Genomic DNA, 27,356 nt, shown 5'->3' with positions numbered 1-27,356 from the left:
TCCATGTGGAAATTCGGGCAAGGATGTGAAGAGTGTGACTAGAAAACTCAATTTTCTTTCATTTTAATTAATCTAAACATAAATACAGTCACATGCGGTTGTGGTTACTGTATTCACCAGTGTAGTCCTATTCTCTCTGAGAATGTAAGTCTGGACCCAAACAGGCTTGGACAATCAACCAACTCCACCTTTGGTTTCCAATTTTATGATGGAAGATGGTCGAATCTCTTTGGTCAAATATCCTTCTGCTCTTTCCTATTTCACATATAAAAACACTACCAAGTAGACCCAGGACTGGCCCCAATTGACCCTGTCTGTTTGGCCACTAAAGTGACACCATTAAATAGGCTCAACTAAAGACTATGCTTTTGTAACAAATTATGTGGAGACCAACACAAATGGTAACACTCTCAAGCCCACCAGGACAGAAGTGATTGTCTTACCAGGTTTTTCCTAGTTCAGTGAGCCATGTTGGGATGTTTCCTGTCATGATTACTAAAGGATCTTGAAGCTGCCTATTTGCTTTTGCTGTCAACTTACTGTTAATAAATTCACTAGTTGGGATAATCTCCTTGCACATTGCATTCTGTAAAAACAAAAAAGTCTATGATGTAGTAAAACACGAGGATTACGTTCTGCTCTTCTCCTTTATCCCCAAATATGTACACAGAGTGCTTAAGACTTCCCCTGCTGGCTTTTAACATACAGTTTCTTGTTGGTATGTCCCAACCCAAACGACAATTTTTACAATGCATAGCTGAAACATCCCAACCCCCGCAGGCCACTGGCACTAGCTCAGTCATGGACACACCAGCTGATGTTTCTAGCAAGGCCAACTCCCCTTCATTCTTCCCTCCGTTATTCTTATGTATTTAAGATAGCATTCAACTTTTGTCTGACCTCATATACATCTTGAATAAATGGACTTTAAGCTAAACGTACCTAAAGATTTAATTACAATAAATTAATGTTCAATTTTTACTCTGTTGCTTGATTTGACGAATTAAAGCTAGAGAACAGTTTATGAGTCTGCCGAGAGAACTAATCCAAGACCACGGGGTGGGGGCAAGGAGGGAGAGGGAGGGAGAAGTTCCCACTGACAAGTACACTGCAAGTCACTGGGCTGGGATTCCTGCTATTTGGATGAATCACTGTTTTTCTTTCTAGTACAATAGGAAATTGATCAACCACTAGACAGAAACCATGAGATAACGTGTTATGACAATACAACAGGAAAACTTCAAGTAGGCAAAATTACTCACATCATACAAGTAATACCAGTATCTACTGACGGCGTGTAAAACTCTTAAAAGAAGAATCACATCTAATGACGGGTCTTCAAAAGTTATATTTTCGGGTGCTGTGGGTATGAGGTAAACTTCTAAAGGATTTGATACCGACGGGCACACTCCATCTAGAGGGCAAGAGTTCAAAGTTAAGTGCTGATCAAAGTTAGAAAGGTGTAGCTAATGGAGCCAGCATCATCTCATTGTGCCTAAAACAGTGACCACAAGTGATTAAGGTTTAACACTCAGTATCTTATTAGTAAGTACTGATAGCTTAAACATTTCTTCCTCCTTGTCTTATAGATAAATCATCCACGCTTAGGAATATTTCACTTTCCCTCCCATACAAATACACTGTTGAGGAGAAAAACTGATTACTTTGCATTTCCCCTTTACACTAGAAAAACAAGTTAACGAGAAAATGGCCATAGAGGAGGAGTAAGACAAAATATTTACATTCAGAGTTATAGATATTTCCTGGATTTTTAAATATTCAGTTTAAAATGACCATATAAAACAGAAAAACACTAGCAAGCTTTAAGGACATGACAGAATGCGACAGTTTCAAGTAGGATCTGAGATTCCTTTGCTGTTAGATTTCACAAAGTAAGAGCAATTAAAAAAAAAGATTGAGCTGTTATCATGTACTTTTACCAAGCAAAGAAATTAAAAAGTACAACATGATCACTGCATAAAAGGGCAATTTTTTAATATCAAAAACACAGAGACAAATATCTCAAAAGAAAGACCTTCTTATGTTGAAAAAAACTTGGTTCTATGAAAACAAAACTGCTATGATCACTTATTTCTGTGGACCAGGGAAATTTCAACATCACCAGTGACTGGAAATCCCTGACAGGGAGTGGTCCCCCAGGAAAGTAGCCTGTCAGTGAGGCATGGTTACCATCATATTAAAAAAGAAGGGCGGGAAATGAGCAAAATCAGACTGGAAGGAAATACTACAGAGGAAGGTAAGTCAACGGGGAGGAGTCAGCTCCTTTCGGTGGTCATTTTCTAACCTGCCAAAACTTTCTATTCCTTCTATAACTGTTAGATCATACTATTATAACGAGTAACAATAAAAGCTAAGGGACACCCTGCCAATGACCAGTTTCATCAAGAAGTTTTTCCCAATATTCTCTGAAGATAAGGTTTCATAGGGTTCAGTTTAAAGCAACCAAGTGTTTGTAGTAATTTATATCTTTATAAATTATATGTAAGTCTTTTACTACTAGATACACAACACTGTTAAAACCTTGAGAGCAGGAAGCCCACTGCCCCACGGCAATGGCAACCCACTGCCCTGTAGGCATCGCTCACCATTCCACAGCTCATCATGCTTTTTTGCATTTCTAGGAGAAGTTTTTGTTGGAGCTGTCTGGGCTCTTCCTCTTTTACCACCAACACAATCTTTATTACTTTCTTCGTCCTCTCGCACAGGTTTGTACCTAAAGTAATAGAGTATGAAAACCAAAAGTAGATTTAAAAACTGCAAGTTATTCTTCAAGGCCAAAGTGCAAGCCACAGATAGCACAGTTACCAGAACAACTCTCTGAGATGTAGCCACTCTCTCCCCAGGTGTGGATTTGGAGAAATGTCAGTGGGACTGATTCTTAGAAAAGACCCCGAGACCACCATCCCAGGAGGGGCCAACTCCAAGGGATGGTTCTGGGAAGAATCACTCTCTTTCACTAAGTATGCAGACATTCATCAGTAACGTAGGAAACTGCACCCAAATGCCCCAAATGATTTGGCACCCAAATCAAAGGTGCCAAACTTCCTACTACCTACAGGATCACCATCATATGTTCTTTTCTGACTTAAAGACGTGAAGCTACTAGAAAAGTAGATACAAGTTATGATTATTTATTGCCCAAACACATTTTCAAGTAGATTTAATGAGGAAGCTAACATACATACACACACACACAAGATGCAATGCTCAAAGTGGCTTTCAATAACAAACTATAGAATTTAGAGTCCATTCTCTCCTTATACAAGCCAGCCAGTAATAGGAACTCCAAAACACACGAACACTGTTGATGAAAAGCCAAAGTCGTTTTCAGACTTGCCATATCGTATGAGTTTTCGTCCAAATACCGGCTCTTCCTAGAGGATTGCTCTCGTCATCGGTGGACTCCCGTTCATCTTCAGCCTGTATGCTGAACTGCCGTACAGCCTGATACACAGTCATGTTATACGGTAGCAAATGCTCTCCAATGTAAAACTGCAGCCTGTGTCTCACATTTCCGGAATTTAAGAACTGAGCAGCCTAAACAGAGCAAAAACAAAATCCATTTAAGCTATCGGCCCTGAACTTTACACATTAAAACATGGTGGGAATAGCACCCTACCAGAGATTCGTCTATTTCCTCATCAGAGCCATCGTCATCACTGTCTTCATCGTCTTCTCTTACTCTTCCATACCCTAAGGACCCAAGAAGTCTATTAAATTCCTGGCAATTTGGGGTGGCGAAGAAAAACCTATATATACACTTGTTAAACTAACATACTCCTAGAAAAATATGTATGTTACATTTTGATCTAATCATTCCTGGAAAAACATGTATATTACACTTTGATCTACAAAGCAGAAAGATCTAAGAGAACTGTCAGGTACAAAATGTCATTTCTATTACATTACATTACAAAATGTCATTTCTATTACACCAGCATAAATCAACCCATCACCCACCCAGTCATCCAAGTAAGCAGTCAACCCCTAAAAAAATTTAACATTTCTATATACTACATATAAAATAAGTAATAAGCACACAAGTTCCTGATGCTAGGTTTTGACAGACACAGTAATGAACAGCGAGAAAATTTATATATCCCTTAACGTTAATTTCATCCCAAATGTACACGTAAACACACAATATACATATATAGAAAGTACCTCTAACTACAAGGTATCTCTCAATAGCCTGCACCAAAGCCAGGGGGTCAATCTTGACAGGTCCACCCTTCCACTGCTTCACATTTGCACAGTCTGGATGCCTTTGTAACTGGCATTTTAACTGATGTGTGTTGAAAAATTTTAAAGCCTGTGATCCTCTGTTGAGAGAGAAGCTCAAGATAATTTGTGAAAAAAAGTTATTCTATTATTTTCAAAATCAGCATACATTAATTAAAATAAAAGCATGATAATACAAACTCTGCATTTTCCTGAGGCACAAAGTAGCACTAACCAGTTACGTAAATAGTACAGCCAGCAATTCCAAGTTATTGGAAAAGTCTTTATCATAAAAGAGGATGTGTACACATGCACATGAGAACATTCACACAACATTTCACCTCTGTCCCACCAAGAATCTATGTGAGCAGAAATACCTCACCACTGAGAATAAATTATTTCCCCCAGGATAAAAATTCCTGGACCATTTGAGCATGCTCTTTTCTGCAATATTTTGCCATTACCTACTAAGCCCTATTTATTTAAAAACAAACAGTAAACCCTCATTTTTTGCTTTCAAAGATTTCAGCTACAAAATTACTTTAAAAACTAACCTTTACATTTTACTTTGCTACAGTCTTTTGAGTGAAGCAGTTTAACAGCTACATCAGTCTAGACCTGGTAATGATATTTAATTGCTCATTTCTGAAAAGGTCTGGCAAGAGTAAGATACAGAGGAGTTTAAAATGCAGCTATCTACAAGGTTTGATAAGGCATGCAAATAGGGATATCAGAAAGAATATTCCATTATACTCATACATACATATGTAAACATACATACTTTACACAAATTCAGATAAAAATGAAAAACATTATGGTTTTCTCATGTATGTATTAGAAAGTACCCCTTTATTTCATAAAAATCTTCCAGGACAGTTTAATAATCAAAATTAAATACCACTCTATACAATAAAGTTTCAAAGCAGGAAAAAACCTAGACAACACTGATCACTTCATTATTCAATAATGCATTCCGTTTTAATTCAGTCAAAACTTTAAATATCTTTAAGACACACCAGACTATGTTTTTTAAAACCAAACTAATTTTTTAAAAGTTTTCCAGGCTGCTAGCCATAATATTCCAGGAAGCTTGTAACATTCTGTAAAAACACATCAAGGAGTTTAATGGATTCTTTCGATATTTGAGTCCTGGTAAAGCTACTACACTATGGGAAAAAATAAACATTTATTCATTAAAACCCATTAAAACGCAAAGTTATAACCACTTGGATCACATATGAAATCACATTATTACACAGAATGTAATCATTTTGTTATCTGTAACTACAAACTTCTTGGAGAAAAGCTTTATATTATAAAGTACATCAATTTAAGGAAAACTAAGCCTATTGTGACTTGCCAACACAAGTTGGTTTCATATTTTCAAAACATCATGTTTAAGATATAGGGTATAATTTTAGAAATAAAAGTTATTTGATTCACACATTAGAATATTTAATCTCCTCAGTCCTTATAATGAGTGTTCTTTGAGCAGTCTAAGATGTCACCAGACCTCTTGCCACTTTACCTCAACAAAAGTATAAAATCCAGTGGCAAGGGCACACCTAGGCAAGGATCCTTACCTGCCTCCTGTCCCATTTCCACTGGGAAAGTCATGCACTTTGACTGGAAATTGTTCCATCTGGCTGAGGCAGTTGTTCATTTTGTGAACTAATGCCAACAAAGGTGCATTACCCACTGGTTCTACTCGTTCAATGGGCTCTTCTCCAGGAAGCTAAAGTTATAAATAAACCAACAGGTTAAGTAAGGCCTCATGAAATGGAACACTCAACAAGAATATTTAATAGGCAGTTTTACAAAAGACTTACTCTATTGTATTTTTTTGTGACGGATTTAGCTGGAACAATGCTTCCAAATAAATTATTTCAATAAACACACTTTCTGAATAGGCACACAATCCCGTAGTCACAATTCCTAAATCCAAAAGGCTTGAAAGCACTACTCATTTGGTGGGAAAATCTGACCCAGACAGATACATGGCTATTTGAAGTCTTTATTTACCTTTATTTAGTAGGAATATTCATATGTTTTGTTGCAAAAATACTTAATGTGTACAGAGTACTATTCAGAATCCACTGGGGATTATCAGATAATAAGTGGTGTGCATACTGTATGGCAGAACTCATGAAACCCATCCAGCCCCAAAGAATTTCCGATAAGTGATTACAGGCTGTACATAATTTTAAGCACAGTATTAAATATACAACTGAATCACAAATACTTATCAATTTTGCTTTAGGCAGTGGAACAAGTTAAAATAATGCAAGCAATGCCTGCAAACAATGACCAAACCTGGTGACAGTTTCACTAACACACAAGAGAGCTGTCCTTAGCCCTATTACACAGTCGATCCAGAGAATAGCCTTCTGTTAAGCCGTTATGAACAAGTAAAATGGTGTTAAGTCACCAGTGTCCAGGTCACTCTTTCACTTTCACTCACTGAGAGTGAAGAGAGTGAAGCTGCTCTGTGGCTTCTGGTCTTATAATCCACATTATACATGGTGATCAACCACTCCTCAATGAAAATTGTTAGTTCTGTGTCTTATATACAAAATAGAAGTCTTTACATATACTCTATCTTATGCCTATAGATACATGATGTCTACCACATTTCTATTAAAAAATATACTGCAAACTGCAATATGCTTAAAAACAGATATTGAGAATCAAATACATTCACAACTGTTAGTCGTGTTAGTTGCTCAGACGTGTCCCACACTTTGTGACCCCATGGACTGTGGCCTGCCAGGCTCCTCCATCCATGGGATTTTTCAGGACAAGAATACTGGAGTGGGTTGCCATATCCTTCTCCAGGGGATCTTCTTGACCCAGGGATTGAACCTGGGTCCTTCCACATTGCAGGCAGACTCGACCATCTGAGCTACTAGGGAGTGAAAGTGAAAGTGAAAGTCGCTCAGTGTGTCTGACTCTTTGAGACCCCATGGACTATACAGTCCCCAGAATTCTCCAGCCAGAAAACTAGAGTGGGTTGCCTTTTCCTTCTCCAGGGGATCTTCCCAAGCCCGGGATCGAACCCAGGTCTCCCACATTGCAGGTGGATTCTTTACCGTCTGAACCACTAGGGAAGCCCAAGCTACCAGAGAGGCCCAAACAGATAATGGTCTGTCTTACACAAAAACACAGAATCAAGATACATCAATCACAGCATAGACACTTGCTTCAGTAAGCGCACTTGCTTCACCATTTTGTTGTGTTACTGTTTACCTAATGTATAAAAGACCAAAGAATCCAAATGTGTATAATATCCAAGTTAAAAACTTTACCTCAAAAAAAAAAAAACTTTACCTCAATATCTTGACCAAAAACTACTAGAAATTACTCCTAGGATGAAAATATCCGCATAAGTAAAAAACTGACTCTCAGAATAAGACACCCAGGCATGATTATTAGGTAACTTACTGGAGAAGAAAAAAATACATGAAGGAATCTCTTTAATCTGATCTCTCTGCTCACAGCGTCCTTTTCACTTTTAGATGTCAAATAAAGCAACAGCTGCTTCACAAATCCACTGTGTTGGATTTCAAACGATGAAACATCAGACTCTGAGACTATGCTACGGATTTCTACAAGGCACTCAGCTCCACCATCCACCTGAAAGAGATGAAAACAGTATTCACTGATTTAGAGTCCTTAATAAATACACAATTCATATTTCCACCAAAGCAACCCGATACTTGAACATCTTCAAAAAAGAAATCAGGGGCAGGTGGTACATTCTTGGTAGATCCTTGAAAAACAATACCTTACAAACATACACATTCACAAAATGTTATTTCATGACAGAAAACCAGTGTCCATTCTGACATAAAAAACAAAACAAAACTTCACATTTAACCAATGTAGTTGTATTAAAGAGAAAAAAAGACAAAAGATGAGAAAGCAAATTGAGGAACAGAGGTATAATACCAAAATGAAAAGACAGAACAAGAGTTTAAGGTGTGGCTTTATAGTACATTTAAAGTCTGAATGAAATAGACAATTTCTTGGAAAACATGTGCTACTCACACAGCTCAAAGTACATCAACAATGGAAAAAGAATCAGATGAAACACAAAAGGATTATGACACCTCTACCCTCTCTGAGCACTCTCAGGGCACAGGTAAAGAGCAGTGAAGGAGGGGCTTCTCAATGCTAGTACCTGAAGACAACTGAGAGGAAAGATGTGCTTGAGGGACACTTTTAGAAGTCTCTCCATTTGTTAAGAGATATGGGAGGTGAGGGAAAGAAAAGTCAAACACCAGATGTCTAGCACACTTAATGATAAAACAATGAAGTACAGAAATCAAGAGACAAGTTAAAGAAATGTCAGCACCAAAGATACAGGTCAGGTTAGAAAAGTTGCTCTAAGACAAATAAATCCACGGAAATCTATAGTCACCAAGGCAAGGAGAAGCCAGACGGAAGAGCCCAGAGAAGCAGCCAGGGGCACTGGCCGCCGTACCTGGAGGTTGAGTTGTTCGGTTGCAGCACAAAGTCTCTGAAGGACATTCAGTGCGGGGTTGCTTCCATCCATGTTCTCAGAACTGAAGTAACGCTCTACAAATTTATGTGCCTGCTCTTTAATCCAACCTTTAATTTTTTCTCTGCAAGAAGGAAAAAGATATTAAAGACTCAGTGTACATAGAAAACTTTTCAATTGTAACTTCTGGTCAAAGGCAGATAGCTGCTACACTGAAAATCCTTTTTTGGCCTATGTTTATAGACTAGTAAATCCAGATTCCACATTAAACCACTTAAGTTTCAGTTTGAAAATGGGCTAAAATATATACCTAGAGAAATGCACAGTTAATACTTAAAAATACATTTCATGTCACTACATGAAGACCAAAAAAAAAAAACAGTTCTAACGTCTACAGACTCTACAATCTAACAGTTTCCTAAGTGTTAACCTGAAAGCAATTTTCCAAGACTGTTTTCTAAGGTATAGACATATCTGCACTGTCCCTTATGTTCCTATAAACTAGAAACATGTACCTACTAGGTGCAAAATAAGCTATGACAACTGAGACCTGACTGTTCTAATAACAAATTCTAGTAACTTCAGAAATATATTTGCTTATTTCTACTATCTGAAATTCAGAACTACCCACCAATCAAGGCAATCAACCAAACAAAATGAGCTTGTTTTCCCAATGGAATTTGCTTTTTAAAAATGTCTTATTTGCAGAGGAAGTAATCCCTGTTGGTATGTTACACCCAGAGTCAAACAAAACAATCCTTGAGGATTTTAAAGGAATAATTTTTTTAAAGCCATAAATTGGTATGAAATGGTTTAACCGACAGTTTTACATTTCCAAAAGAAGGGCTCTGCTCTAAGATCCTTATGTTCCACTGTGAAGTGCAGAAGAAGGCTATCATAAAAAGAGCATGTGTGTGCTCGGAAAATATGTCAGTTTTCCCTTTTCCAGAACAAAACTAAGGAACAAGTTCAAAGGGAAACCTATTTGCTTGGTTTTGAACATACACAACTCCCAACTAGACATGTTGAAATTTTAAAATATGAGAAAAAGTCAGACATGGGGCTCAAGAACTGAGAATCTGCTCCATCCTGGAGTTATGTGACCTCTGAGCAAAAATTCAAGGCCTGTGTCCATGTTTCAATCTCTATGTAATAGGTACACTGACTAGAATAATGTGAAGCTTTTCCTAATCTAGGAACAGAAATAACACAGAATCCCCCCACCTCACCTATTATTGGAGATGGTGTCCTTTGAGGCGGCCCTGGCAAGACCACTAACTCCTGCAGTTCGTGCTGGCTCAATGTTGTTGCTATTAGACTGTGCGCTTAACCTTCCCCACGTTTTTGGATTCAAGCTTGCCAGGAAAGAAGACTTAGGTGACTGAGTAGTGGTGGGGCTTTTAGCTATGGAGAGAACAATAATTAAATCATTTTAGTGTAAATGATGAAAACCAACAGAATTTTAAGACTTCCACTCAACAGATTAATTAGCTATAAGAACTAAGAACACTGGGAATTTAGCAAACTCAGGCATGATTCAAGGCTGTCAGCAAAAATAAAGTATGTGTCTTTAGCTGCTAGTTCCTTTTCCTTCACCTCCCCATGGTTTCATCACAAATTACCTTGATTGTCTACTTTGTCATCATCTCTTGGAGGTGAATACTTTGGCCTTCTTGATCCTCGTTTTGGCAGTCGTTTTCTCTTTAGAACATCACTTAATCGACTATCACACGGGAAAACATGAGATAAGTTTAGCAATTATCATGATCTAATATCATCACTCACTTAAAAGCAAGCCAAAATGGCAGAAACAATGTGTTATAAAATACTGTCGTAACAGTATTTTCCATTTAGTGATTATTTCATGCCAACTCTGCACCAATGTTCTACAAGTGTACAGACACAGAAATTGATTACTTCAGAAAATACCTAGCTATATATAAATACCTTGACTATACTGAATTACTAAAAGAAAACCAAATAGAATATCTCATTAAGCCTTGTTAAACTCCATTGTTAAATGCAGTACATAAAGTATATTAAAACAAATATACAATGCAAAGAAAGAACCATGCAATCATAAATCAGAAAAAGAATATGTTAAATCTGAATACCTTTTTTCTTCTCTAATCTAAATGACAGTAAGTAAAATAATAATCACAGCACACTAAGGTTAACATTATCAAAATACTTCCCAATATTACCCAAAGTAATTTCATGGTGTGCAATGATAATAATATCCAAAATGAATGCATTTATAAATACTTTTATAAAGAATTGAGTTATCTGTAAACAAATGCAGCAGAGTGATAGTGTAAATAACCTATTTGAATTAGAATATATGAAATACAACATATATGGCCTTGTGTACTATTTTTACTATATTTAACAACTGTAGAAATAGTTTATAGTATCATTCATAGAATTACAAAACTATGTAAGATGGAAAAGATGGGAAAAAGTTATGGTTCAGTTAAATTATGATCCAAGTAAGAAAAATTTTGAAAAAAAAATTTAAAGTCTTCCAACATCTGACATGTCTACTGAAAACACTTAGTAGCATGATCAATATACTTGACAATCAGGACAAGTGAACTTTCAAGTGAACTCCATTTACAAATTTTTATGCACTTCTCATTTAAAACCATATTAGAAGAGAAATGAATCACTTAGAGCTCTGAAAGTCTCTCTCTGAAAGTATTTCTCTTTCCTTAGAAGCATGACTGTCAGAACCTATAACCAAGTCTAGTTCCTTAATTTAAAGTAGCTCAGGAGCACTGCATCTCTGTGAGCTGAGTCATATTTTACTACGCACTTGTGCTACAGCGCAGGCCCCATTCCTGTGCTAGAGACGAAAACCCTGCAATGACCTCAGGTTGCCACAGCAGCTGGGGGAGGGAATTGGGCTGGTAAGGAAACAGAGATGTGGGCAAGGCTGGGAGAGAAAATGGCAAGACAATTCAACTAGACAACAGGGTGGTGGAGGGTCCCTGGAACCCTCTAGGTCCCAAAACCCTAGACTGTGCCCATTACATGGTACCACTTAAACCCAGCAGCTCCCTAAGTTAACACTGTGCCAGGAGTCCCAGAACTCTCAAAACTCACACATACATCAGGGTGGACAACTGCCACCAGGGGCACCAAGAGCAGCTCGGATTCCGAGCTTCGCAGTTTCTAAGACTGAATTTTTGGACCCCACTTACTAAGTATATGCTTTACCAAGATTGACTTTCCAACTTCCATCAAAGGAACAAACACTTTTAGAGTGTGATTTGTTTCAGTACAAAATGGTAACCACCACGAGGGTCAGTAATGTTTTCAGCAGCATAGTACAACAAAGGAATTAAAACAAAAAAGAGGTGCAAGCAGAGAATTTTCTTAGAATTCTCATTAGCCTTTACTAAGAGCAAAAGTTCCGATATGCCAGTAAAAGACAGATGGGAAATCAGGTTCTTATAATCTAAAAATTCCAATTTTTAATATTTTTCACTATATCAGTATCTAGATGTCGCAAAGCTGGTAATGTATGCTGCAACACAATATAGTAAATATTCGTTAAGATTATGGTATCAGAAATGACGCTCAAATCCTTCATCATTATAGTAAGTTCAAGACATTATGCCAGTCACTTAGCTTCTCTGAGCCTTAGTGCCCTTGTAGGTCAATGTAAATACCATGTCTCTACTGTGGTTTCTAAACATGGCTCAATACAGCAGGTTTTCAGTAAATGTTCAATTTTCTTCCCGTTCTCATTATATACCTAACAAAACATACATGGAAAAATGGAAAATGTACACCCTCCGTAGTGCCCTATACCCTTCACTTCCCTGTATGTATCTCAGAGACCAGGGCAGAGTTTCAAGCAAAGAGCAACAAGAGTCACTGCAGAATTCTGACTTACCCTTGAGGGCTCAGGTCTAGAGAATCGTCTCTGCTGTGCTGCAAGCTGGGGGACCCCAGGTCAGCCGAGGCGTTGGTGGCGGCCGTGGCTGTCCCACTGTTGACCGACGGCGTGGACCCCAAGGACCCGGACCCATTTGCACAGGCCTTCGGTGGGCTCGTCAACAATGACTCGGACTCTGCTAGGTGCTTGACCTGATGCATCACCCCTTCACGGAACAAAGTCAGAGTGTGTGTTACTCAGGACCGTCTACCACCACTACAAGAACCCTAAACGCTAATGCTGATTCACAAGGAATGAATAAAAAGTACCCAAAAACAGGAAAATCATTGAGGTGCCAGAGTCTTCAACCTGACTCCAAAAAACAGAAGGAAGTAAATTTAAATATACTTATATTGAGGATGAGATGGTTAGATAACATCACCAACTCAATGAACATGAATCTGAGCAAACTCTGGGAAACAGTGAAGGAAACAGAAGCCTGGTATGTTCCAGTTCATGGGGTCACAAAGAGTCAAACACGACTTAGCGATTGAACACACACTTCCAATACACTCAAAATGTTAAATGGGGGTCACATATAAAGTCCTACCAGAAATTTAAAGTACCCACTATAAGAATTAAAAACAATTACAAAAATTCAGTGCACCTGTGGCTGGATTGCCAAAAGGTGAGAAAACGACCTACAATTATTAACTTCAAATGCTACAAGAAGACAAGATCACAATAACACTACTGCCAATAAAGAGAACACCAGCTATTGAAGGATGGAGATTTTCACATCCCTGCAGGTGTATGAGGAGACGGAACAATAACCCATTAAGGCAGAGATTTGTATTTGGGGTTCAACTGTGGGAGGAAGCACATTGGGGGGGGCGGTGTGGGCAGAATACAAAGGTGTGTGTTCACATGTGCACAACATTCACATTTTTCTGGGGAAGAGTCCACAAGTTTCCATCAGATTATTTATTATTAAATAAAAAGATTTTTGAATGAATTCAAAAATTCTGAATGAATTAAAAAATGAATTCAAACTTCAGGCATTCGTTCCACAAGTACTATTTGCAACCATCGTATGCCCAGACTGTAAGTGAGGCACTAAGAATATGGCCATGGCTAAGAAAAATGTATTCAGGGCACTTAGTAACTAATGAGAAAGATATATTTAATAAGAAATTAAAAATACAGAGTGAACTGCTTATGAGAAATAAAATACAGTGCTATTGGAGCATACCATAGGGAGATCTAACAATTCAGAAGGCAAGGTAGATATTTAGGAATAAGTGATCTTTAAGTGGAACCTCAAAGAACAAGAGGCAAGCCACATACAAAGGGGGAGAACCAATCTAGACATCTCCATATACCTCACTATGCATATGCTATACAAATACTTGGGGGTGGGAAATTCAATCTGATGGCATAGTTGATTGATAGGATCAAAAGTTTTTTAAAAAATCACTGAGAAAAAAAGACTGATTCTCATATTCTCATATATATACTCATATACGGATTCTCAAATCATAAAGTAACTAAAAGCAAATGACAACAAACATAAAATACCTAAAACAAAATAAAAATGTAAGATAACCTAAGGCTAAAAATAAGAATATACACCAAGTGTTCATGTAAGCACAGAAAAGGTTCATAAATCTGGTTTGTTAACCATAGTTTTTACCTCTGGGATATGGAGAGAGTTTGCCTTTTATTTCATATAAACATGTAGTGTTGGATTTTTTGAAAACCCATTATTATTTGAACAGAGCTAATAATAAACAGTGAGAACTTCTTCCCATTTGACTCAACATTATTACACTAGTGTGTCTATTATTCTCAAGATGTAAAGAGAAATGAATCCCGCATAAGAAAAGGTGATAATGAGCATAAAGAACTGGGATTGAAAACAAAGTATTACATGCCAGGAGAACACCATTTTCTGTATCCTCACAGGACCTAAGCAACTTGATAGACCAAAAGACCCATAATGAGATTTCTGTTGATGAGAAAGAACTTCTTTTATTATCTTTGCAGGTTTAAAAAAAGGATAAACACCCTGAATGAGTGACACAGTTTCATCTTTCAGGTTTTCAAGTAGAGAATGCTAAAATACCATGTCCCCAAGGCTGATTTCAAAACTGAAATTCCTCAAATTAGAGGACTAGACAAATTGCATTCTGAAGATTATTCCAAGTCTTAAAATATTTCATTATCTACACAATGAAGTAAAAAGTAATTCCCTTATACATTAACAGGATTCCTTGGGAGACAAAGTGACCTCTGACTTTTTCAAAGAATCTTTAGGGCAACTGTATGCTACCAGCATAAAAAGCAAAGTCAGCAATTGCTTCTAGGCCATAACAACTCAAATCACTGAAACTTAGTGAGTGTTCATCAATTAACAAGTGAATCTCATACAATTTGTAGTAAAAGGTTTAAAAAAGATGCATGATACATACTTAAGCTGGAAGCATGTAAATTATATAAAAGTAACAATTTATGTTCCACAGATTATAACTATAATTCTACTAAAGTAATATTCAGACTAAAAGATTAACCATCAATTATCATGAACAGAATTACCTTCTCTTCTGAAGTAAACACTAAAAATATCAGGTAACTTCTGCATTAAGATCTCCGCCATTTGAAGGGCTCCAACTACTATCTTCAGGTCTTGGCTTGATAGCATGGAAGCAATATGACTAAAAAAAGAAAGCATTTGTATATAAAACATCTGCCTGAATTTGATAATTATTGCTGGCCATACAACTTTAAATTTGAGAGCAAAATATTTTAGTTTTGAAACCTGTCCACTAAAATAAGAATTTTTATTAAATGCTCAACTTTTACATTTAATGTTTTTTTTTTTTTAAGGTATCTGTGAATACAGAAAGACAACGAAGGGCTCAAGATACTCCAAATTAACTGTTTTGTGCATATTTAATACTATAATATGGCTTTAAAATTTTCTGAAGTTAACTGCAGAGACTTGGGTTTCTAAAATGTTTCTAAAGTGGTAAAATTTTTTACCACTTTCATGAACACACCTTGAAACAGCATGGTTTTTCAGGACATCCTTTAGAAGTTCGGCATCCGCGAAATAAATTATCCTAAGAATTGCTCTAAGGCACTTATGTCTGACCGCAGGTCCTGCTGAGGAACTATACACTTCATAAAGAACACCAAATAACGTCTTAATAAAAGACTTAGCCAGTTCCGGATCCTCTTTCATAAGCTGTGCTCGAGCATCATCCTTCTTTAACTCTGAATATCCACCTGGAATAAAAAATGTAAAATCTTAAAGGCTTCAGAAACACAATAAAGCAAACTAACATAAAATTCAAGTGGATGTACAACGCTATAAAGGAAATTAACTTATCTAATGCAATCAACTGGGGTCTATAAAGATGCCCCAAATAACATTAAGACAAATTTAAAAATTAAAAAAAATTTAAAAACCATTGACTATTACAGCTAGCTGCAAAACACAAGGCAGCACTACACTGTACCTCTTATTTGTACTAATACCTGTTCTACAAAATACTGGGGACATTTGAGTACTAACCAGTTAAAACTACTGGTAAGAAATAAATGGAATTGAAGAAATGAACATTGAGTAAGCGGGAGTAGCGCAGCTGGTAAAGAATCCACCTGCAATGCAGGAGACCCAGGTTCAATTCCTCTGTTGGGAAGATTCCCTGGAGAAGGGATAGACTACCCACTCCAGTATTTTTGGGCTTCCCTGGTGGTTCAGGCAGTAAAAAAAATCCACCTGCAATGTGGGAGACCTGGGTTCGATCCCTGGAGGGGGGCATGGCAACCCACTCCAGTATTCTTGCCTGGAGAATCCCCATGGACAGAGGAGCCTGGCAGGCTATAGTCCATGGGACCGCAAAGAGTCGGACATGACTAAGTGGTTAAGCACAGTATACATGCAGCAAGAAACGGGAAAAAGATGACCTGTCACTGGGCTTCAAGGGAGTGAGGTGTAGGAGAAAGGTAACAGATGAAAAGCTCTAGAACAGGGGTTGGCAACGTATGCTTAGAAGGCCTAACCCACCTCACCACTTATTTTTGTAAATATATTTTACTGAAACACAACCACTTACATTTGCTTACGTACTGTGCATGGCTGTGTAGGGGCTACAAGAGCAGCGCTGAATACAAACTGCGTGGCCTGAAAAGCTTAAAAGTATGCTGACTCTTATACTCTGGGCTAGAACTAAAGCCCTGCAGAAAGGAACAAATGATAGAAACCTGAGGGTAAAAAAATTCTCATGAATTAAGAGAATTTTGATGTGAAAGTACAAAATAAAAAACTAGAAGGAACTGATCTGATGGGGTGTGACTGGCTCTAAATGTAGAATAGGAATAAAAAGATCAGATTTTAAAAACTGCCTGGGCTGAAGAGAGCTAACTAGTGGTTGCTAAGTTGGGGGAGAGGGGGGAAATGGGATGGAGGGAAAAAAGAAACAAGTGAGGAAGATTAAGGGGTACAAACTTCCAGTTGAAGAATAAATGAGTCACAAGTATGAAATGTACAACATGGTCAATACAGTCAATAACCATGTAATACCTTTGGTGACATCATAAGTAGACTGATCGTGGTGGTTATTTTGAAATGTATGAAGTACTGAATTCACTATGTTGTGTAACAGGAACTAACACAGTGTTTTAAGTCCGTTATACCAAACTCAACATAGTATTACTGGGGGTGGGGGTGGGGGGCTGGATGAAGGCAGTCAGAAGGTTACAAGATAAATAAATACTAGGGATGTAAAGTACAATATGACAAAAATAATTAACACTGCTGATTTTTATGAGAAAGCTAAGAGTTTCTTACCACCCAAATTATCTTTTTCTCTCTTTCTTTAATTTGTATCTATATGAGAAGATGGATGTTCACTCTAACCAACTAACATGGTAATCATTTCAGGATGTATGAGTCAAACCATTGTGCTGTACATCTTAAACTCACACATTGCTGTGTCAATTATATCTCAATAAAACCAAAAGTTGGGGAAAAAAAGCACAGGACAATTCTGACTGGAGTCCAGGACACTGCAAATCACAAAAGTAGGAAAATCTTGGGGGAAGATACCAGTCAAGCCATGTTGGCTCATTTATCGATTAAAGCACATGATAAAACAAAAAAAAAAACCTATTTACTACCATGCAACTACCTCAATTTAATAAAAACACTCAATAAAACAATTATATGTTACTGCAAACACTACTCACTAGACAACATGGTACTACTTTTGACTCAAAAGGTACTTACTAGTGTTAGTATTGGCTAAGGGGTTAGGTTTTCTCTGAATGGCACGTGCTGTTCCCGTGTCCTCATTGATTTGCTGCATAGAATTAAAATCAATAGTATAAACTCGTCCCAGAGTGGACAAGCTTATCTCATCCTCACCGACCTGATGGGCTGCCTGAGAGCAAAGAGAGAGAAACCTTGAATATAAACATGGAGAAATTTATTAACTCAAGACACATTGGGGACCTCCATAAATGCTAACTTACATATTTGTTTCATCAGGTTTCAGACAGTAAGTAATAGAATGTGGAAGTTTTAATAGTGTGTATGTGACAAAACTTAACCAAGAAACCATTTTTAATTAAATACATATATACACCCCCAGACCCATTAGGTGCCCTGAGACAAATACAGGTAAAATCCAGTCATGTAGGATCGCTGACATTGAGAAGATACTATTTGTGTTAAAAAGGGCTTGAAGACATTGCTGACAAAAAAAATCAGTTATCCTTAATTTTTGGTACCATATTCTCAAGTTAAAATAATATTTACATCATGGTTTCCTAGCAGCTCATCAAGATCCTCCTTTAAACAAAATGATCCTACAAAATTATCCTTAGGTCATCAAAAAAGACTTTTACATTTAAATGATGCCCTAAGATTGAAAGGGACACAACTGGAAGTAGAAAAAGTAATCCCAAGGGGTGGCAAGCATTACACAGTATGTATCTCAAATGAGACAATGTAGTTAACACTGGTGGATTTTAGACAGCCTAAAGAAGTGACAAAATACACATTTTTATGGAATTCCTTGGTTGAATGGAAATCAGGACTCTCAGAAAATACAAGAGAGTAAACTAACAGGGAAAATCCAATTACTGGGAAAATGCTAAAAAGAAGAATGCTCAGCATTAGAGACCACAACCAGCTTATAAAGTAAGGCTAATAATTACAGAAGACTAGTCATCTCTGACTTTCTCAGAACAGCTGGTCCTGAGTTTAGATATTGTCATAAGAATCTGATTTTATAACATAAATCAGTGGTTCCAAAGTTTTTCAAACATTCATTTTTAGAAACTAGTGGAAGATAACTTGAAGAAAAAAAGTCTATGTGGAATGTCCTAAAACATTCTACACAGGCTGAAATTAGAAAATATATTAATACTTGAGTATCTTATATATGAAAACATTAGTAAATGATGCATGGCATCTCAAATAAAGCAGTGACCAATGCTTCCTAAACAAGGGTAAAATTTTCCCCATTTGAGAAATTTCTGAAATATTTCAATGCAAATTTAATATGGAAGTATGGAAATAAGAATAAAATCACACATAAAACCTTCACAGAAAAATCACTGTAAATATTGTGGTATATTTCTCTCCTTTGCTATTATTTTTTTCTTTTGCTGAGTTTCCATGAGTCACATAATTTTGTTTTCATTTATAGCATATCACATTGTAAGTAATTAAAATTTACCCCAGTAAGGTCTGTATTACATATAAGCTTAGGTATATACCACAATTTACTTATTCACCTAGAGCTAGATATTTAAATTCTTTCCATATTTTTGCTCCTTTAAAAAATACTGAAAAGCAGCTACTTGTATGTAATCTTTGCTTTTGAGAGATTTCTTCTGGATAGGAGACTGAAGGAACTTTTAGAGACATGTAGCCTAACTCCTCCCGCGTTTCCTTTTAGAAACGAGGAAACCATGGAACAAAGAACTTAAATTACTTGCTCCAAGTCAATCAGGTAGTGAGTAGAAGAAGCAGGACTAGAACACCATGTTTTCTGACCTGAACAGAAATGAGGACCTTGTTCTCAGGAGACAAAATGAGAGAATCGTGAGTTAATTCCACGCTAAGCACATTTACGTCCACATGCCCCCTCCCGACTCCAGCCCTACACCCACGCTCCATCAAAAGAAGACATATTTAAACGGTACGAGGAAACTACTACCTCAATGATCCGGCTGTCTATCCTGTTATAGGGGTGCCAGAGGCCCCGGTCGTCCCGCCACTGCCATATGGCCCCATCCGTGTTCTGTGCATTGCCCTTCTTCAGCATGGTATCAACTGCAAAAATGCCTTCCTTTGGTAAACATGGCATAAGTTCACTGAAAACAGAAGGTGCAATTATTTTAATAAGTGGCTTTCTAAGCTGTCAGTAAATACCAGGTCTCTAAAGCAAAATGCCCTCCAGTGATTATTAACTATTGGCCCAATCTTTACCAAATCAGAGACGTCAGCTCATACAGTTCTTGAGGACTTCGTGGAACAAGATCAATCTGCTCCTGACAACTTCCATTGGAGGCACCACACAGGAGAAAGTGAAGTGTTTCTGCAATGTCTGTAAAGCCAACAATGAAAAGCCAAAGCCTATGAAACTACTTGTATTGTCGTATTTAAAAGGCAATCATTCCCGAGGGGAAAAACAAAAGTATTTTCCTATTCGGCCATACCACTCAAGATAAGGTGAAAATAACTTGTAATTAAAACCTTAAAAAAAACTATGAAGATTTAAACAATTTCTTTTTGAGGACTTAAGTCACAAGTTCACTGCAGAGACTTTAGGAATCTTGAATTACTTTCCTTAAGGAGCACAGAGTTTGCAGAACAAGTGCACTAAGCATATTTTATCCTTGATTCACATATATCTGTGTATTTTCTTCAATTCAAATATAATATACTGAAATCATGTGTGACCAATAGAATAAAACATAGCGATTAAAAGCATCTGAATCTTGCCATTTTGTCATCAGGAAAACCTTTACTTAAATGACAGTAAGCAGGCCAACTACCTTTAAAAACCAAGAAAATATCCTTTACCACAAAATTCCACTCCCAGAAGATCTCAGTTTATGGAAGAACTGGGGTGAAAACTTGTCTAATGCATCGACACAGTGAGTGGAAGAAGTTCCCAGTTGCCAAGGTTTTGATAACCAGGACCTAAAGACAAGGCTGTCTCTGTTGGTTGTGGCATATGGTTCTATATGAATATACAAAACATGTATAAATATTTCACTGAAATGTCCTGCCAGTAATCAGTATGTTCTACTGTCAAGAAAGTATTCATCATTAATTTGGGCAGAAAGAAAGAAAAAAAGTGAAGTTGCTCAGTCGTGTCCGACTCTTTCGTGACCCCATAGACTGTAGCCTACTAGGCTCCTCCGCCCATGGGATTTTCCAGGCAAGAGTACTGGACTGGGTTGCCATTTCTTTCTCCAGGTCATCTTCCTGACCCAGGGGCTGAACCTGGGTCTCCCACATTGCAGTCAGATGCTTTACCTTCTGAGCCACCAGGGAAGCCCCAATTTGAGCATAGGGGTTATGAATAGTTAAATCTCTGCCTCATAGAAATTTCTCAAATAGTGATTAAATCTTTTAAAAGTTCTGAAAAATTCATTTTGCCAACTTTCTTAAGAAACAGGAATATATGGCAATGGTGTAATACTAACTTAAAAAAAAGAGAGAGACATCAGAGACTGACCAAAAAAACAGAAAGAAAAGATAGGTTCATGTTTCCTTTGTGTTATCAAGGGAGAAAGATAATGTAAGTCTAGTGGCTTCTATATGATGAATATGTGGCAAACTTTCTAAAATAGGCAAACGAGGTTAACAATATTCATTATATTAAAGGAAAAAATTCCAGAACATTAAAAACAAAACTTGGATAGCAATTTCCCAAACCAGGATATAGGAAAAATGTTGTGCCATATGGTAACAAGAGATAATCTGTGTGCAAACTTCGGGAAATCAAAATTCAAGGGACTTCTAGGAATTTTAATAAAGAAATTACATTATGACTACTCAAAAAAAAAAAAAAAAAAAAAAAAAAAAAGGAGTTAAATCTTTCCCAAACTTATCTGGGCAAAGAGGACTTTGCTCACGGCATAAGCAAAACAGTGTTCTCTGGAATACCAAGTTTAGGAATGACAAAATGCTTTATCTCTTCAATACATCACCTCAGCAGCACTGTTGTTCTACAAAGAACTGTGCCATGTGCTAAAATTCACAACTAATGTGACTAAATTTAAACCTGAGTTTCCCATCCTTCCTCCCCCACAAGAAAAGTACTATTATACCACTAATAATCTACCTGAGGCAGAGGGACAAAGACTGCTTTGTCAGTGAATGTCATCACTGATTCCCAAGATAAAATTCTCAGAAAGCAAAATTATGGATATTCAATTACCCACCATTATGACAGTTTCATACAGAAGTGATCAATACTCTACTAGCAATAATCACAATATACAGATGTTCTCTGAACCCACAGTCTTCTGACATTAACTTGTGAAATCTAAAGTAAAGACAGTAATGGGCAACTGCAATAGCAGTGTGTGTGTGTGTGTGTGTGTGTGTGTGTGTGTGTGCGTGCGCGCATGTGCACACTCAGTCACTCAGTTATGTCCGACTCTTTGCGACATCATGGACTGTATAGTCCACCAGGTTCCTCTGTCCATGCGATTTCATAGGCAAGAATACTGGAGTGGGTTACTATTTCCTACTCCAGGGGATCTTCCTGACCCAGGGATAGAACCACATCTCCTGCACTGGCAAGCAGATTCTTTACCACTGAGCCACCTGGGAAGTCCACTAAAAACTGTAATAAGAGCGGTGATAAAATGTTAATATTTTGCACATAGTTATGGTTGAGAAAGTTATGACCAACCTAGATAGCACATTAAAAAGCAGAGACATTACTTTGCCAACAAAGGTCCGTCTGGTCAAGGCTATGGTTTTTCCAGTGGTCATGTATGGATGTGAGAGTTGGACTGTGAAGAAAGCTGAGCGCTGAAAAACTGATGCTTTTGAACTGTGGTGTTGGAGAAGACTCTTGAGAGTCCCTTGGACTGCAAGGAGATCCAACCAGTCCATCCTAAAGGAGATCAGTCCTGGGTGTTCATTGGAAGGACTGATGCTGAAGCTGAAACTCCAATACTTTGGCCACCTCAGGCGAAGAGTTGACTCATTGGAAAAGACCCTGATGCTGGGAGGGATTGGGGGCAGGAGGAGAAGGGGACGATAGAGGATGAGATGGCTGGATGGCATCACCGACTCGATGGGCATGAGTCTGAGTAAACTCCGGGAGTTTGTGATGGACAAGGGAGGCCTGGTGTGCTGCGATTCATGGGTTCGCAAAGAGTCGGACACAACTGAGCGACTGAACTGAACTGAACTGAAGGTTGAGAAGGGCTTAGAAATGTTAAAGCAGCAAAGATCAAAGCCATTCATCTGTGTGAGTAAGTTCCAACATTTTGTGGGAGAAGGCGTTCTGGAATCATAAAATGCTGGAAAATCTAACGTGGGCAAAAGGACTACCTAAAAGGAGAAGAGAAGCAGTTATTGGTAACTTAAACTCAGAATTCTCCTAATGAAGCATCATTGCTGTTAAGTCACTAAGTCTTGTCTGACTCTTGTGACCTCAAGGAAGCATCATTACTTAACTGATATTGTATAGAAAGCAATGACCTTAGCCCTCCAACAGTAAAGTTTTAATACACTATATACTTTAAAAACTGTTATGTAAAAAAAATAAAAATAAAAACTGTATGTAGAAAGCATTACTATATTGTCACACCCAGATTTGTTACACAGTACGTTTTTCTTCCTTTATTATCCAGTACCTACATATTAGTGATTTCTACTTGCTTATGTTGGCTCTACTTATCAACGGAGGTTAAACACACATACAATTTTTCTTGTTTAAAACAGAATAATAAAATAGCACTTACTTTGCTTCATAAGTTGAACTGCTAAAGTTGGACAATTGGAACACATCAGAGAAAACATGCGAACCACCATTATAAACATCCCAGAACTTAAAATTGGTGGAGTTACTACCAATAGTTGTTGAACATTTGTTAGCAGATCTTTGGAAGCAACCTGCTGGAGTAAATTCTGCAGAAACACAAGGGAAAAAAAAAACCAAACTCTTACATCCTGAGTTAGCAGTTTAACAACTTCATGAGAATATCAACAGACTGAACACTTACCTCTTCATGTTGAAAGTTGTCCACTAGGCGTGCAAAACAAAGGCAAGTGCTTTCTACTGACTTTTTGTCCTGTTTTTTTTTTTTTTTTAAATAAAGGAAAATAAAGTTTGTTAATACAAAACATTTTCACTGTCCTATATCACTGCCTTATCTTCTTCCTAACCCCAAATTCTTCAAAGATGTGAGCTTTGAAAATGCTGTGAACCTAAGCAAGCAATCAGTAGAGTCATGATTTCAATGCAAAGGGAAATCATACTGATAAAATCTGTACCTCCTGTTAAGACCTCAACAAATAAAAAGCAAGTTATGTCAGAAAGGAACAACTTCTATGCTTCTACAATTTCAATACCTAAACAAAAACTATAATAAAAATAAACATCCTATCATTTTAAACAGCCTTACAAGTAGAAACATTTAAAACATGCATACACTAAAAAGTTGTAAACAGTGAAGTATGTGTGAGCCAGAGGTTTACTGATTAAGAAAAACTTGGTGTAGACTTGCTATATTCACTGTAAAAACAATCTAAAAATACTATATGAGTGGTCTCATTGAGAAAACATTTGGAATATCCCCTCTGGAATAGCAGAAAGAACAATTTAATGGTATGAGTATTTGGATCCATTCAGTTCAGTTTAGTTCAGTTGCTCAGTCATGTCCAACTCTTTGCAACCCCATGGACTGCACAGCGTGCCAGGCCTCCCTGTCCATCACCGACTCCTGGAGTTTATTCAAACTCATGTCCATTGAGTTGGTGATAACTTTTTTAATTGATAAACTGACTTCAGATGCAGAAACTAGACTTGCTTGTGTAAAATGAGAGTTATCCGGTATTATAAAAGCCCTACACCTTCGCTATCACTACTTAAGTCTAGAAAGGATGCCCACAATTTGACTTCTCTGACTTTCAAAATAAGGTGCTGAGATCATAACTATCTAGAAAACATTTCTAGCCCCTCATTGTAAAGCTATCTCCGCCTGCTAAGTTTTTTAAAATAAATAAAAAACAGATGGCACTATTTGTGTCTTAATCATCTTAAAAGCAACATGCCCCAATGATTCAATAATCAATGTAATTTTACCTATCTCATGTAAACCCCTTATTTAATACAGGCATACCCCATTATTGTACTTTATTTTAGTGCAATTTGCAGATACTGCATTTCTTACAAATTGAAGGTCTGCAGAAACCCTGCACGAAGCAAGTCTGTCAACACCATTTGTCCAACAGCATTTACTCACTTCCTGTCCCTGTATCACATTTTGGTAATTCTCGCAATACTGTAAACCCTCTCCACCACCAAAAGGGAGAAGGCAATGGCAACCCACTCCAATATTCTTGCCTGGAAAATCCCATGGATGGAGGAGCCTGGTAGGTTGCAGTCCATGGGGTCACTAAGAGTTGGACATGACTGAGCAACTTCACTTTCAATTTTCACTTTCATGCATTGGAGAAGGAAATGGCAACCCACTCCAGCATTCTTGCGTGAAGAATCCCAGGGACTGCTGTCTGTGGGGTCGCACAGAGTCGGACATGACTGACGCAACTTAGCAGCAGCAGCACCACCACCAAAAAGAGTGCTACCCACTGAAGAATCAAATGCAGTGGTTACTGTGTTTTTTAAACAATGAAGTATTTCTTAATTAATGTATGTACATACCATTTTTTTTTGAAAGACACAAGCTCACTTTGTTAAACAGACTACACTACAGTGTAAACACAACTTTCACCTGTACCAGGAAACCAAAAAATTCTTGTGACGCCCTCTATTGTGATCTTTTGCTTTATTGCAGTGGTCAGAACCAAATCCACAGTATCCCTGAGGTATGCCTGTATGTTTTATGTATCTAATTTTCTCTGAGATGCTTTTAAGCGTATTTTGTAAAGATGACTTAAAAGCTTGCTGCTGCTACTGCTAAGTCGCATCAGTCATGGCCAACTCTGTGCAACCCCAGAGATGGCAGCCCACCAGGATCCCCCATCCCTGGAATTCTCTAGGCAAGAACACTGGAGCGGATTGTCATTTCCTTCTCCAGTGCATGAAAGTGAAAAGTGAAAGTGAAGTCACGCAGTCATGTCCCACTCTTAGCGACCCCATGGACTGCAGTCTACCAGGCTCCTCCATCCATGGGATTTTCCAGGCAAGAGTACTGGAGTGGGGTGCCAATGCTTTCTTCGCCAGATCTTAAAAGCCAGATCTCTTAAAATCTCTTTAGCAATAACAACACTTTGAAACATTACAAGAAAATTCCATTTCTCTACAACCTTGAAACTTGACTCATCTGTCCTGCAACAGAGGCTACATGAGCTCTACTTATCATATCACACACCAGACCCATTGATGCCTTCTCCTCTACAACTGCTCCTGTTCTTTGCCAGTCCCAGACAACTGCAATCTACATTTCTTATTTCATTTTTATGTGGAACATACATAGTCTCATCTTTTCTCTGATCTCAATCCACACCCTCTCTGGTCCTGCCTGCCTAACCCTACAGCTTTCAGGAAAGGGTGATCTTTACAAAAGGAAATTCTCTTTGTATTACATAGGAAACACTCAAGTGTCTGCTGAAATAATAAATTCACCCCTAAAGTCAAAATAGTTGATACCTTGCGATTTGGGTAAATCCACTGAAATTTCATAAAATAACCTAATATGGTCCATGACTAGTTAACAGGAAAAGACAAAGATTAGAGTATTTCCAATTTACATACCCAGTTGAAAGATTTAAGACTCCAGGTGAAATAGGCATTTTAAAAAAATTTAATAAAAATGTTTTATGCCACATAAGATAGGTTTGTATTTTACCTGGTGGGTTAGCCTTTGGGTAAGCAATGGGAGGGAATCCGCCACAAAATGAAATTCATCCGGCGTGATACTCTGGCAGCAATTGGCTGCAATTGCTAGTGCATTTCTTTGGGCATTTATGCTGAAGAACTCTAGATATAGCAAGCAGTCTGCCAAACCACCCTAAAATATAGGAAAACTGTTAAAAGCGAAGAAATACTCTTCTATCAGCAATTATGAAAAAAAGAAAAAAGTCTAGCACATCACCTTGGAAACAGCATGGGAACCTTACAGAGGTTGCGATCTAGGAGCTAATACAAATGTGGATCTAAAATTCAATATTAAAGGAAACAGTCCTCTGGTAACAACACTTACCGCCTGGAGAATGGCTTTACTGTGTCTACGTGATAACATCTCCAAGGCCGTCAAGGCCTGCTCGGCCACATCAATACACTGAATAACTTGCAGCTGGGAACATACAAATAAAGAACAAGGTTATCATTCAAGTGCTCTACTTGCTACTCATCTTCTATGTGAATAAATATCTTCTCTAATTTTCATCAATCTATACTGCCTCTATGCTTCCCTGGTGGCACAGTGGTAAAGAATCTGCCTGCCAATGCAAGAGATGACAGGTAGGATCCCTAGATAGGCAAGATTCCGGGAGAAGGA

General features: G+C 37.7%; 1 protein-coding gene across 16 annotated transcripts in view; it reads right to left on the bottom strand.

Annotated features, from left to right (window-relative positions):
- Positions 1–27,356, bottom strand: part of TRIP12 (thyroid hormone receptor interactor 12) — a 144,642-nt gene that overhangs the window by 19,100 nt on the left and 98,186 nt on the right. For 6 of the 16 annotated variants that reach the window (XM_061148575.1, XM_061148572.1, XM_061148581.1 and 3 more), the window contains 21 exons: positions 27,060–27,152; positions 26,706–26,867; positions 23,898–23,966; positions 23,637–23,802; positions 20,131–20,248; positions 19,856–20,015; positions 17,920–18,073; positions 15,686–15,914; positions 15,222–15,340; positions 12,645–12,852; positions 10,366–10,466; positions 9,973–10,147; positions 8,726–8,867; positions 7,684–7,875; positions 5,826–5,977; positions 4,186–4,358; positions 3,641–3,714; positions 3,359–3,558; positions 2,607–2,734; positions 1,263–1,414; positions 444–586 (listed from right to left, as the gene is read on the bottom strand). In XM_061148575.1, coding sequence (XP_061004558.1) covers positions 444–586; positions 1,263–1,414; positions 2,607–2,734; positions 3,359–3,558; positions 3,641–3,714; positions 4,186–4,358; positions 5,826–5,977; positions 7,684–7,875; positions 8,726–8,867; positions 9,973–10,147; positions 10,366–10,466; positions 12,645–12,852; positions 15,222–15,340; positions 15,686–15,914; positions 17,920–18,073; positions 19,856–20,015; positions 20,131–20,248; positions 23,637–23,802; positions 23,898–23,966; positions 26,706–26,867; positions 27,060–27,152 — 3,110 coding nt within the window. The remainder of the gene's footprint in view (positions 1–443; positions 587–1,262; positions 1,415–2,606; positions 2,735–3,358; positions 3,559–3,640; positions 3,715–4,185; positions 4,359–5,825; positions 5,978–7,683; positions 7,876–8,725; positions 8,868–9,972; positions 10,148–10,365; positions 10,467–12,644; positions 12,853–15,221; positions 15,341–15,685; positions 15,915–17,919; positions 18,074–19,855; positions 20,016–20,130; positions 20,249–23,636; positions 23,803–23,897; positions 23,967–26,705; positions 26,868–27,059; positions 27,153–27,356) is intronic. The other 10 variants (XM_061148578.1, XM_061148582.1, XM_061148585.1 and 7 more) reach the window with 6 other exon arrangements.

Source organism: Dama dama, chromosome 8 (genome assembly GCF_033118175.1).
Source record: "Dama dama isolate Ldn47 chromosome 8, ASM3311817v1, whole genome shotgun sequence".
Lineage (NCBI taxonomy): Eukaryota > Metazoa > Chordata > Mammalia > Artiodactyla > Cervidae > Dama > Dama dama.
This window is presented reverse-complemented; position numbering and strand designations above follow the sequence as displayed.